The sequence below is a fragment of the Microtus ochrogaster genome (genome assembly GCF_000317375.1).
Source record: "Microtus ochrogaster isolate Prairie Vole_2 chromosome 14 unlocalized genomic scaffold, MicOch1.0 chr14_random_2, whole genome shotgun sequence".
NCBI classification, from domain to species: domain Eukaryota; kingdom Metazoa; phylum Chordata; class Mammalia; order Rodentia; family Cricetidae; genus Microtus; species Microtus ochrogaster.
The window spans coordinates 14,926,085-14,940,714 of NW_004949097.1; the positions used below are offsets into that span (position 1 = coordinate 14,926,085).

At 45.4% G+C, this 14,630-nt stretch overlaps 1 protein-coding gene across 1 annotated transcript in view; it reads right to left on the reverse strand.

Moving 5' to 3' along the window:
* Tmtc1 (transmembrane and tetratricopeptide repeat containing 1) overlaps positions 1-14,630 on the reverse strand; it is a 205,632-nt gene that overhangs the window by 177,645 nt on the left and 13,357 nt on the right. The window contains exons 4-5 of the mRNA XM_005364621.2: positions 11,977-12,154; positions 1,593-1,666 (exon numbers count right to left, since the gene is read on the reverse strand). Of these exons, the coding sequence (XP_005364678.2) occupies positions 1,593-1,666; positions 11,977-12,154 (252 nt within the window). The remainder of the gene's footprint in view (positions 1-1,592; positions 1,667-11,976; positions 12,155-14,630) is intronic.

Sequence of the window (14,630 nt, forward strand, 5' to 3'; positions counted from 1 at the left end):
AGTGGGCATTGAGAAAGTGTCCTTGGGGTGACCACAGGAAGTGGGCATTGAGAAAGTGTCCTTAGGGTGACCACAGGAAGTGGGCATTGAGAAAGCGTGTCCTGAGGATGACTACACCGCGCTCTGGACCTGTTATTGCCTTATTCTATCTTCTGTCTGCCATGAGGTTAAGTATTCACTTCTGCCAGCTCTTGCATTCTGTCTGGATACATGGGCCAACCAACCATGACTAAAACTTTCTGCCAAAATAAATAATTCTGCCTTTAGGCTGTTCTCTCAGATATCTGGACCACAGGTATGCAAAAGTAGTTCTTCTACAAGAGGAAGAAGGGAAATTGTTGCTAATTCAATGCCACTGGTTTAGAACAGTATTCTTAAAAGTGAATCATGGGGCTTTGTAAGTTATAGGTCATCACATTGATCCAAAGGCCAAGTTTACATATTCCCAGCCAGCATCTCTCTATGAGGTCAGTTGGTATAGTTGACCTGGCGTCTTTAGGGAAACATCTCGAGTGCTCTGTCCCAACTCACATTTTCCTAACTCATTCTTCTCTGAATATGGATGTCACAAGTCAGTTAAAAATGCCTTCGCTTTGAGGATAATGGCGCAAAGCAATAGAAAGAGGTTTCCTGTACGTTGACCAAAGGATTCTAAAGTGCAAAACTAGTTAAGAAACAACGCTTCCTGGCCATCCTTGTGGTGTGACTGTGAGTGGCTGCTGTAAGAATAACAGAAAAAAAAAACAGGAACAAAATGAGGATCAGTTAAACAAATCAAAGGCAAACAGAACAGAGCACTACAAACACAACTCTCCAGCTATTCCTGTTCACAGCTAAAGTTTCACTCTCGGCCAGGACCAACAAGCAAAAGAATCCAGAGCTTGGATTCCCAGCGTGGGGACGGTGGTCTTTTAAAGCCGATGTGAGGGTTGGGAGATGGCTCCGTGGGGAAAGTGCCTGCTGCACAGACAGACCTCTGAGTTCGATCCTTCGCATACATTAAACAAACAAGACGCAGACAGAAGCCTATTGTATTCACAGCACTGGGCAGTGGGGACAGGCAGATTCCCATCAGGTTTGTGAGAGACCCTGCCTCAAAAGATAATGTGGAGAACAACTGAGGAAAACATGCACATGTGAACATGTACATGCATGGATGCACGCATACCTGCACACACACACGCACACATACACACACGCACACATACACACACACATACACACACACGCACACACACACATACACACATGTACACACATACACACATACACACATGCACACACACACGCACACATACACATGCACACACACACATACACACACGCACACATACACACACATACACACACACGCACTCATACACACACACGCACGCACACACACACATACACACACACATAGGTGATATTAAATGCTTCAAAAGTAGGATTGGAAGATAACAGGTCTGCACTCGGTAAAAAGAGGGTTTCTCTCTCCGACATCCACCGAGCATGTTACAGTCCACACAGCCTCTCTCTGGTCAAGCAGGGCTTTAATGTATATGTGGCAATATGTGACCAAACCACAGAAGGGTTTGCTTAACCCCACTCACCTATGGTAGGAAAGAAAGGCCAGCAGGAACAGCAGACATGCTAACACATCAGCTCTGCCCACGATGCCAGCCACCTAGAAAGTATAACACAATGAAAAATGTAAAACTTGGAACATTATTGTCACGGTATCTTGTGGAAATGCATTTGATTTTGGGAACAGCACAGCAGAAAGCCTATTATTTACAGGTGGCAACCTATAAACTAAACCCCTGACCACCTCTTATGACAGTGTATGCTCCATGGTACAGTTACAGAAAGAGAAAAGGGGAAACAAAGGGACTGAGTTTCCATACTTAACCTGCTTCCTTGGTTCTCTTTCACAGAGGATCAATGCTCAGCATCAAAGTTTGTTTAGTTATTGACTTATTAAAACACACTTTGAGGGTTGTGGGCTTAGCTCAGAGGTAGAGTGCTTAGCTAGACTGTACAAAGCCCTGGGTGCGAGTCTCAGTGATCCCCATCATCACATGTGAGTGTCAGGCTCATGTCTGTACTCATCACGGAGAGTGGGGCAGTGATGGGCCACAGAGAACTTACAGAGTGGAGGGAAACCAAACGCAGGGAAATCAATGCTTTTAACGAGAGGGACTCCTGATTGCAAGAGAATATATGTTCGTGTGTGCGAATGCATCGCACAGATACATGTCTGTGTGGTTTCATAGGTCTGTCGATGCCCCACAATGCACTGCCCCACCTCAGAAAAACAATGGCTCCCCGGAAAAGTCTGATCCTAGGGCTGAGGCTCAAGGATCATTGTCTCATGTCAGAGTACAAAAGCACTCAAAAAATGTTAGTCAAGAAGAAAAAAAATCCAAAGAAAGGGGGCTCCCACTGAACCAAACTGAAAAAAAAACTTGATTAAGACAAGGAGCATAATATATGATAAACCATTGAAGAAACAGAAATCCACAGTCCACACAGATGACAAGTGGGTGATGAAGGTTACACATGTATAAACACACACAACAAATAAATGAACGAGGGAGACTCTGTCCGGCTAAAACGCCAGTCAGCGTGTGTGTCTAGAACAGTCAGGCTGGAAATAACCCCTGGCTTCTAGAAGAGTAAAGGCAAGAAGCCAGAAATAGCCATCGAGCTGGGCGGGGAGCTCAGTCGTAACGCGTTCATCCAGCAAGCCCAAGGCCCTGGGTTCAATCCTCAGGACCACTAAAACAAACATAAACAAGAGAATAACAGATGTTAACCCTAGGATAAGTGAGCTGTTTGAGATGCAAGGTATCTACATGACTCCAGAACATATATTATTAAACAAATATAGACTTTAAATTATAGCATATCAGTCTGAATTAGAATCTTATTACATTTGTGTTACATTGTATTCTATTTATCATGATCCTAATTATGTTACTACCTATAACTAAGAATAAGATAAAAGCATAACCTTATAGGTCTAGTGTATTACATATATGTACATTATATACTGATAATGATATTAAATTTGTACATTTAAAATATATTATCTATTTGAATATAATATATTTTTATTCTCAAGGCATTTTAATATACTATGCCTCTAAGAAGTATCTGTATTATGCATTATACAGTATATATTTATATAACATTTATAAGCTGCACTCAAATATATTAAAAACATTTTATATATCTTAATATAAGTTCCAAATCATACTGAAAATTTATGTATTATGTGATAGAAAGACAGTGCTCAGGACTAAAAGAGATGAAACCAAAACCATGAATAATTCTCCCCATGCTAGGAAATACAGAACTGAATTATTGATGTGTGAAGGAGCATGAATTATGCAGCCCTCTCTAACTGCTTCAGAAAACAAACAATATTTTTATATAGAGGGAGGAAGAGAGGAGCGACAGCACAAAACCAGCAAAAGTTAAAAATCAGTGAGCCTTGATAAAGAACACAGAACCAGAGTGAGCACTAAACTTGAAGTTCTCTTTAGACGTGCTGTCTGAGAAGCTGGAATGGGCATGTGGGGGCGATGAGGGATGCTTTACAAACCCTAAGTTACTGTGCTCCATAAGATGTATCTCTCTCTCTCTCTCTCTCTCTCTCTCTCTCTCTCTCTCTCTCTCTCTCTCTCTCTCTCTGATATAAAACTGTAAAGGAGAAACAGAAACTGTTCTAGTTTGCTTTCTATCGCTGTGACAAAGGACCATGACCATGACCTGAGGAAGAAAGGGCTTATCTCATCTCACAGCAGAACTCAAGGAAGAACCTGGAGGCAGGAACCGAAACAGAGGCCACGGGGACACGCTGTTCTCTGACTTGCTCTCCGTGACTTGTTCTCACACATACCTGTTTCTTCTACCACCCAGGATCATGTGCCCAAGGACGGCATGGCACCCAGTGCTCTGGGCCCTTAAACATCAACCAGCTGTCAGAAAAACGACTGGCCTTCGGGTCAAACTTATGGGGCACTTTGCTAACCAAGTGCCTCTTCTCAGATGACTCAAACCAACCAGTACAGTATCCCCAGGAAGAGCTGGGCCAGGAGTCATCTACACGGGAGATAATGAAGGCTGATCCCTCAGGCACAGGAGACATTGTCTCCCACGTCAGAGAAGGCCCCAGGTCCATGAGCACGACAGAATCAGCCAACGCGAAGAGAAAATGACGTTCAGAGACTTGAACCACTGACATACTGTTATGAGCACTCCGTACTGAAACGTTATCTAAATAATCTTAACAATCAAAGCCAGGAGCCCGATATGGGGTAAAACCCAGAAGATCAGGGAACCAGGAGCAGCTGCCAGTTGCCTCGTGTCCTTCCTCAGTTCAAAAGGCTCTGGTCCTGCCTGCACCCCAGCTTATCACTTCCTGCCTCCACCTCCCAAGTGCTGGGACTGAAGGAGTGAGCCCTGAGTCCTGAGATTTAAGGTCTCTGTCAACACTGCCCAGCTAGCTCCTCCTCTGATCTGCAGGCAAGCTTTGTTAGAACACAAACAAAATATCACACACCGTACAGTTACACGAGAGGCCATGGCATTGGTGCGGAAGAGGCCCTGACTTCTGAAACCCAACCGAGGCCCCAGTTTGCTGTCTTAGGTGTTCACAACACCTGACGGCCACTGCCGATGAGGTGACATGTGGAGGTTCTGTATCGTGTAGGTTTGGGGATCTCTCACCCCCAGTACAGCACTTCCTGTGTGTGGCTATAGAAAACTATCCTACACGGTATCTTTCTCTAGCTTTATTGGGTAGCTTAGCATGCCTACCAGTTAAAAATCTAAAATCTATGTGTGTACATATGGATTCACAGCAGGTCACATGCTGGGAAAACTTCAAATCCATCCTATGAGAAACCTGAACGCAGTCCAAGAACCTCAAGGGCAGCACAGAGCTGAAAGCTGTGACCCGACACGGCTGCTTGGACCACACGCAGTGTTCATTAATTGGTTAATCTGTAAGGAGCCGGAGAGCAACATCCCAGAAGCCGCACGACTCCGGTGAGGCAGGCAGTGACAGTGTGCACAAAGGTATAAGGCCCCAGCTCAGATTCAGGCTGAGCAATGACTGTGCACATCACAGTTGAGGCTCAGATGGGCTCAGTGGCCGCTGGCGACTTGGAACATTTGACTCAGCATGAACTCAAGAGAAGGTTGAGAAGACAGTCCACCTCACCTCCTGTGAAGCCCTGGGGCAAAGCCCAGAGGGACGCTCATCCCAGAACAAATGATGTGGCCAACAGCAAGGCTTGCAAATTGATTCTGAGTATAGCAAAGTGAAGTACAGCAGTCACAAGTATGCAAACATAAAAACTGGTTCCTGCAAACTGTCTTGAAGCCCTGATCCTCTCTCTGAGCTAATCTGGAAGGAGCAGAAGACTATGCCAGCTGAGTGCACCAAGACATAAAGAATAAACTTGCTGGGTATGATAACTCATGCCTGTCATCCCAGCACTGGAAGGCTCAGGCAGGAAGGTCACAAGTTCAAGATCAGCCTGGGCTACCTAGCAAGCCCTCACCTCAACAATAACATCACAATGTAGAATCCCATTAGCAGAGATTCAGAGAGGGTGCTCACAGGCTCCTTGTGAGGCCAAACCACAGTGCACACATTAAATGCCTGCTCTCTGTACCCCTGCTGAGTTGAGGTCTTGGGCAAAGTGTCTTACATCTAAAACAAAGTAAGCATCCCTATCAAATGCTTGGCTCCATTGGTGTGGGACAATTCTGTATTCTGTCAATTGTTTTAAATAAATGCTTATTGGACAGTAGCCAGGCAGTATGTATAGGCAGGACAACCAGACAGGAAGTAAAAGAGGGTCAATGAGAACAGGAGAATTCTGGGAAGAAGGAAGCCCATTCCTTTGCAGTCCTGACCAGCCACAGAAGAAGCAAGATGTGACTGCCTCGCTGAAAAAGGTACTGAGCCACGTGGCTAACATAGACAAGAATAATGGGCTAATATAAGTTGTAAGAGTTAATAAGAAGCCTGAGCTAATGGGTCAATCAATTTATAGTTAATGTAGACCTCTGTGTGATTTCTTTGGGATTTAACGATTGTGGGAACTGGGTAGGACAGACAGGTACCATAAGCCAAATAGAGGGGCATTGCCTTCCTCCAGGACTTTGACATCTGTTGAAGTCAGAAGAAAGTATTAAATAGGACACTGCTAAGTTTCAAGCCTGAACAAAGGACTGAGGTGCCTAGTTAACATATCCAAGCAGACCTGGCTGCGAGGTTCTCCCAGCATCCTGCAGTAAAACTCCATGTTACAGTGTATGGCTGTGTATACCCTGTCCCCTCCCTGAACTCTTCTCCAGCCCAGGGAGTGGGCTGCCCTTCCCCCGGAGGTTCTTCCCTGGCTATTACAGACATTTTGGTTACCATTCATCTCTTGTACCTTCCTATCTGCTACACCCGGTTCCCCTCTCTCCCTTCTCTCTTCCACTCCTCCTGGACATACACACGGGGCACGGCTCAGCCTGGACGTGTCTACTCTGGACTCTCCCAGATCCCCCTGCCTCTGACTGTGCTCTCCCACATAGCTACAGTAATCTTCTTCTCCACCACACGTGGGAGTTGTCATGTTCTTCCCTTCCCTTTCTTTCTTTACATTCAGACACAGGCCTATGTATATCACAAGGAGCAATTGTTGCCAGGAAGGAAAAAGGATTCATTCCGGCAACAGGATCTGGGAAGTATCACAGAAGGACCAGCTCTGTAATCCAAGAGCTAAAGACGAGGCAAAGATTTCAGGAGTTTAAGACCAGGCAGGGTCAGGAAAGGCACTGACATGCATTCCTCCTAGAGGGTGGGAGACCCTGCGGTGGTTCCGGAGGGAGGGGGGGCAGAAGCGACAGTGCGTGAGCCAAGAATGACAAGCAGCAGAGATGGAAGGTGGCGGTGGTGATGCCGTGGCCATGGCAGCTGAACCTGCTGGTGTTCACGTATACAAAAAGCAGCGCGACAACTATGGTGGATGAAATATAAGCACGTTCCTCGGCCACAAGGCCTTTATCTCTATGGGCTGTTATGTTAACACACTGTTAACACTCTGCAAAGTGCTAGTGAATATGGCTGACTAGAACTTAAAGCCAATGAATCTCTCATACCCCAAATGCTTAGCACCAGAAATGCCTTGGAGTTTGGAAAATTTTTTTTTTATTTTAAAATATCTTCATGTTCCTACTGCACATACTGGTTTGTGGGAGCCTAGGCAGTTTAGATGCTCACCTTACTAGACTTGGATGGAGGTGGGTGGTCCTTGGACTTCCCACAGGGCAGGGAACCCAGATTGCTCTTTGGGCTGACGAGGGAGGGGGGACTTGATTGGGGGAGGGGAAAGGGGAGGGGAGGGAAATGGGAGGCGGTGGTGGGGAAGAGACAGAAATCTTTAATAAATAAATAAATTAAAAAAATATCTTCATGTACAAGCTATATGATGTCTTGGGGATGGGACCTAAGATTAAACATGAAATACACCTATATGTCTTTATACTTTCTATACACATAGTCTGAGGGTGAACTTGTACAATACTTTCAGCATTGCCACATTTCAGCTGTGACCTGTCACACGAGGTTAGGCGAGGAATTTCCCGCTTGTCAACACTCAAAAAGTGTCAGGCTGTGGAGAATTTGGAATTTGGTATTTTTAGGTTAGGGTGCTGGAGCTGTCACCAACCTATGGACCTGCCAGCTAGGATAACAAAATCACAGGTGGGAAATGCCCATTAGAACGCCATTTGCCTTCAGGTTATAATGTGCTATTTTAGGAATGCTGTCGATGGGGTTGGTACCAAGTAGATTCTGCACAGAGTTACAAATATTTATTTTATCTGAGAGAACAAGCTCTCTTAGCATCAGACAGGACACGTGACAAAAGCCAGGAGCCAGCCTGACTGATTAGATCAGAACCAATTTTCTCCCAAGCCCTCCTGTTCTGGGTCTAGAAATGTCTGCTTTAAACTTCAAACTCTTCTTGGTGCCCGCTCTTGCTTTCACTTCTGCAAACCAAAGATCTCTATGATGACCAAATTTAAACTTTCATGGGACAATCACAATAATTTTCCATACTTTTTCCATGATTCAAAATTCAGAAAAGCATACGTTTTCAAAGAAATACAACATTGGGAAACCTGCCCAGGACTCTGCAGGGCTTAAATAAGGTAGTCTGAACCTTTTTACCCCCTGCCCTGCAGGACACTACCCCACTGTCCCCATAGGCATGCATTCAAATGCTCTGCTGAAAGATAAGATTAGTCAATGTGCCCCTGCATGCTCAAATGTAAATTAACTTTTCTCTCCTGTTTCTCTTATATTGATCTGTATGTCTACTCTCCAGCTTCCTGTGAGCGTGTGTATAAACTGGAGAAGGAACCCTGTGTCCCATCCCTGCCATTTATTGGCATGTCCAAGCCCACCTACCCTCATTAGCTATTTGTCAACTGCCGCACTTATAAATAAAAGCAAGCCACATCGGCATGCAGACACACAATCATATCGATGCATTGAAACAAAAAATTCCACCCCCAAATGTAAATTCTCCATCCTTCCTGGAATAACATATGGTCCTGTTTTCAGTCTTTTTTAACAAAGATGAGTGATTTCCCAAGGCTCCCATGTCTTAATGTGCATGTTTAATAATTTATCACTAATTGTCTACGGAGCACATAGCTTCTTGTGTCTCTCTGTCCTCCTCCCTAGAAGCTCGAGCTTCAATCTATAATTAAAGGGCAGACTCCACTTCTCTTTATAGTGTAAATGGTGCGCTGGGTCACATTTCCTCTTCCAGCGGCTCCTTCATCCTACAAAACAAGTCTCCAAATAACGGCCCAGCTCTTCAAAACCTCTGCCTCTTTAATTGTGTTACTATGGATTTTTTTATTAGCACAAAAGCCCCTGAAAGCCCCTGTCTAAAGGTCATTTTGCTAATAGGATTTGCCTTTTTTTTTTTTCCTGGAATCCACCCTAACCACCATCAGCTCTTGGTCACACTGCCCAAGGTTGCTTTTCACACACACTCTCTCTGCTCGGCCATTGAATTAAAACTCTGATCATACAACTGGATGATCTTTCCCATAGTAACTGCCCTCAAGTACAGTACAGCCCTGCAACTGTAATACACAACTCTGTAAACATATATTATCATCCTGACCTTCGATATGGCCCGTACTACCAGGAACAGAAATCTCTTCTTTTCCTCCATAGCATGTCCCCGTAGCGCATTGGAGAGTGAGGTATTCCTCATCTATTTAAGTTCATACATAAAACTTACAAGCACCTTTTAAATACTAAAGAATCTAACGTCTCATGCACCATAAACACTGACATTTTAAAATTAGGCTGTATTATACCCAAGGGAGCCTAAGCAGCTTCAGCTGCCCCATCTTTTGCCTAAACACTAGGGGTGTTTAAGTCTTCTCTTATTTTTTATTGAGACAACATTTCATGTGTCCTAGGTTGGCCTGGAACTCTGCACTCCATAGCCCAGGATAACTGAACATCTGGTCTCCCTGCCTCCACTTCCCAAGTGCTGAAATTGCTGGCCTAGGCCATTCTATCTGCTAGGGAGAGTTCTTTCAATGGAGACTTTTCAAGTCTTCCCTTCCTGTGAGCTTCCTCAGAGCTACTTCTCCGTCCGCATTTTCTCTTGATGCATTTGATGTTTCAATATATTTTGTTTATCACATTACCTCTCTATAATGAAAACACACATGGATTCTTTTGGTGTGTGTATGGGTGCTGCACGACATGGAACTCGGGCACTCGTACATCCTGGGCAAATCGCTCTACCGCAGAGCTCTATCTATGGCCTTTAATTACATTTTAAATTTCCTGGGATAACCATAAATCTCTACATATTATATTTTAATTACGTATTAGTATTCTAGTTATAATTCACATCATGGTGAAAGTAGAAAAATGTTAAGTACTAACCATGAAAGTGTGCACGTTATTAAATATGGTTAGTTGGGTATCGGTGGCTGGTCTACCTTCTCCCAGAGGAGTAAGAACGTGTACCACACAATCCTCAGTCTGGCCCCAGCTTTCAGATTGTTCCCATGGGTGAGAACGGAAGGATGTGTGGAACAGGCATGGCTCAACGCTTTGGCTCCAGTGTAAGGTTCTATGACCGATAATCTGGACAGAAACAATGAGTGTAAATACACCAGTCCTCATAGCAACCCGCCTTCAGAGTCTCCTCTCGCTGTAACATTTACAGGCGTGTAGTAAACAGCTTCACAAGAAGCGCTGGAGGACTGTTACTTCCATGTCAAACTCTTCCACTCATAGGAACTTTGCCAAGTCGAATATACTCAGAAAGAGTTAGGAAAGCTATCTTAATGATAGAATTGTTTATAAAGTGATTTTTATCTGTCACTTCCCCCATACACACACACACACACACACACACTAGACATACATGTATATATACTAAATATATATACACACTCTTTAGATGAGATACATATGAGACTACACATACACACATACACACACACACACACACACACACATACTTATTTGTCAAACCTCAAGCTCAGAGATTTACAATTCTGTTCACAGAAACATCACCATCATACACCAATTTGGCAAGACCAGTCCTCACTGTGATATCAATGAACTGAATCAGACTTCTCATGCCAGTTCAAATAAACCTTCTAAGAGTCCTTACAAACACGATTTCTCTTCTGACTCAGAACTTCTACACAGAGCACCACCTGCATTTCCAAGTATTTTTCATGGAAATAGGAGCCCTTCTCTATGACTACGACGCCTTAATTGGCAGAGGTATTGCAACACCAACACGTCAAACTGTCCTTTGCAGGGTCTCAGGCGTGTACTGCTGGGATGCAGTCAGATCCCAACGCGTGAGCATTCCTCATCCAAACAAGAAGAAAAGGAAAGGTGAGAAGAGATCCAGTGTAGGGCTTTTACCAAAAGTATGCTCTTGGGCAGATCTTCAAGGAAGTGTCCAGCACCAGCAGAGGTCTCACACGCCATTCTTTAGGAACCATGGTGCCCATCACCCACTGGAAGGCTCCATTCCCTGAAAACCTTGGTTCCTGGGCCCCCATCAGAAAGCTTTTACCTACCCGTAGTAACACATATAAAAGAAATCAGCCACCGTTACTAAGACAAGACATTGTGGCTTCATGGCACTGTCTGGTGCTTGATGGGCCAAACCTTTTCGTTTGTTTGTTTGTTTTGTTTTGTTTTTCGAGATAGGGTTTTTCTGTGTAGCTTTGGTGCCTGTCCTGGAAATAGCTCTGTAGACCAGGCTGGCCTCAAACTTAGAGATCCGCCTGCCTCTGCCTCCCGAGTGCTAGAATTAAAGGCGTGTGCCACCACAGCCTAGCTAGGACCAAACCTTTTTTCAAGGGCCACAGATCCAAACTAGCAATACCTTCTAAACATGGTCTTCCTCACACAAAAATCACTAGACCTCTTATCAAGGAACTCAGCAATTTCTAGGCCACCCAAGTCCATCTCTGTAACTTGGAAGGAAACAAAAGACGATAGGAACAAGCAGGAAGCCCTGCGCTCCTCAGTCTTTCCTCCAGCACCTGAGTTTCATAACATAAACTAGGCATGAAGTGGAGCAGGGATGATGACATGAGGGCAGCAGCCTCACAATGACCCCTGCCATCGAAAAGCACAGGGGGTTTCGATTATTTGCAAATAAAAAATGGAAGTGTCCTTTACCCCTGATAATACTCACAGCCTCAGTGCAAAGATGCAACTAAACCCTGGGCAGACCCCATGTGAACCACCTAAAAGTAGCCTTAACCAGCAGAAGGGTACAGGGGTCAAGCGAACATAGTGTGGGGCTCTCAATGCATGGGATTTCGAAGGGGGAGATGACTGGTTTAGCTGATATATGCAGATAGATGCTTCACTGTTTGTGGTCATTATTTCACGGTGCCCATCAGACTCACCGCCTCCGTGTGGACAGGGTGCACCGCGAAGAGCAGGGCGGTGACAAAAGCCAGCCCGCGGTTCTTGAAGACGGTCTTATCGCAGGTGTACATCAGCACGAGGGTCACCAGGCAGTGCAGAATGACATTCACCGCATGGAAGTAGAAAGGGTCCATGCCAGTCAGAAATATGTTTAGCCTGTGGAAATGGTAAAAATTAAAAACAGAGAAGTCTGCACAAGCCTTAATCACAATATAAGCACAAGAGATCCACCCCGCATTTAAGAAGGCAAGTTATTTGATAATAGCTTCCAGCGACTCTCAGCACTTTATGCTGTGGACGTTCCAGCTTTTTCTGACCTCAGAGCTGACTCAGATCTCAGAACTCCAGAAATCAATGCAGAGACAGGGCATCACTATTCAGGGAAGTTGGACGTCTCACAGAAGGCAAACAGACAGGCGTCACTCCATGACCTACGGAAGTCCTCCCTTCTTATTATTCTTGTGTTTACTTCTGGTGCAGGGAAGGATCCCAGGTGCTGGTGTCAGAGCCCCGGCCACTGGAGATGAACAGAAACCAGGAGACCGCAACTGTGTCTCAGCCAGGACGAACCAGGCATGAACAGATGCTCTCGGCCATGGTACCAGCAGGAACCGTGTTTCCGGATTCTCCGTCTGGAAACTGAGTCTCATTGCCACGCCCCCACAGGGCTCCTTAGCAATGCCTGCTACTCCCAGCAGCAGCGGAGACAACACTGAACAAGCTCAACACGAGGGTTCAGTATTTGCGGCGTTTTTCTTCATGTTTAATTATTTACTTTGTGTGGGCATGTCTGGGGGCGGGGAATGGGGCGGGCAGGTGCGTGTGCTCACCCATGTGTGCCACTGTGCACACCGTGTATTGAGAGGGAGTCTTTCTCACCCAAACAGAGAAGAAAGTTCTCTCTTTGCACCACGTGGGCCTCCAGGATCAAACTCAGGTCATCAGCCTTGGCAGCAAGCCTTTATCCATTGAGCCATCTGGATGGCCAGGGTTTGTTTTTTTTTAACACAAGCTCCCACTGATCTGAGAATCTAATTGTTAACACCATGATAAGCCAACTAAAAAGGGAACCACAAACAGAAGGGAAAATCGGGTGCTCAACGTCATAAAAAAACACCTTCATGGCACCAAAACACAGAGCGGATAAATCTAGAGGTCGCTTTTAGTAACAGGATATAAAGTCCGCAGCTAGGTCTGTAGAGCAGGCGTCCTCAGTCTCCCTAATGCTGTGACCCCTTAACAGTTCCTCATGTTGCGGTGACCCCCAGCCACAAAATCATCTTCACTGCTTCTTCAAAACTGTAACTTTGCTACTGTTGTGAGCTATAATGCCAACATCTGTGTTTTCGGATGGCCTCAGGTAACCCCCGTGAAACGGTCATTTAATCAATGGGGTCGCGACCCACGGGTTGAAAACTACTGGTGTAGAAGGAAAAATATTTCCCAAACAAAGCCTCTTGCTGGGCGTGGAGGCATAAACTGGTGACCCCAGCCCTAGAATGGCTGTGGGAAGAGGTGTGGATCTGAGACCAGTGTGGGCTACAGAGCAAAGCCCTTCTCAAAAATCCAAACAAAAATACTCTTATCCAGGGTGTCTTCGGGGCAGTGTGCACGCAGTAAGTAGTTTGATGACCCACATCATCTGCCCTCTAGTTCATGACACCAAAACAGCAATCCTAGGTCTTTATCCTAGGGCTACTGACCCCCCCTCCCCCCACAAAACCACCCTTTGCCTAAACAACCAATCAAGAATGGACAAGTCACCCGTAGCGATGACATATGTGGGTTCTGAATAGCTGGCTTGGTTCATGCACAGCTTGGGTCTTCAAAACTCTAAACACCCCAAGTTTCACTTGGCCACATGAATCTAAACACCAGCTACAGATTGTGGTGGTTTGAGAAATGTCCCTCCCACGGGCTCCTGTATTTGAACACCTGGTCCCCAGTTGGAGGCACTGTTTAAGGAGGTCATGGTTAGGAGGCGTAGCCTTGCTAGAGGAAAGTACTCAAGTAGAGAAGGATTTGGAGGTCTGTAGCCTCCCTTCACTTCCTGTTCTCTACTCTGCTTCCTGTATGAAGATGAAAATGTGATCGTCCGGCTCCCTGTTCCAGTGAGCTTGCTTCTGTGTTTCCCCCACCACTCTAGACAGCATCTCTCTGGAACTGCAAGCCCAAATAAACTCTTTCTCCTTCAGCAAGGGGAGATGGTATTTCCCAGAGCAAATGGGCTAGCAAGACTAGCTATACGGATGAGCTCTAAGTCTAGGGAGCAGAGGGATCCCTGAATGGATGTGCATTTTTGACACTGGCATGGCCAGGCCAAGGCCTCCAATGCCTCAGCCCCATGGAAATGGCAAAGCCTTACCCAGCTGATGTTCACCTTCAGAGACTTCTCCTGTTCTGTATCTAATAAGCATATGGAAGGTTTGGGTGGCCAGGGGTGGTAGGTGACTTCCATCCAAGTGAATCCCCCTCTGATCCCAGGTTTCCTGTACCCACGTCTGTATATCTGTCCTTTCTTCATTCCCTCACTGCTCATACTCAGGGTCCCAGGACTGCAGCAGTGCAGGACGACATGGTTTCCAGGTTTGACTGAGACAGGGTCTTTTATTTATTTATTTATTTATTTATT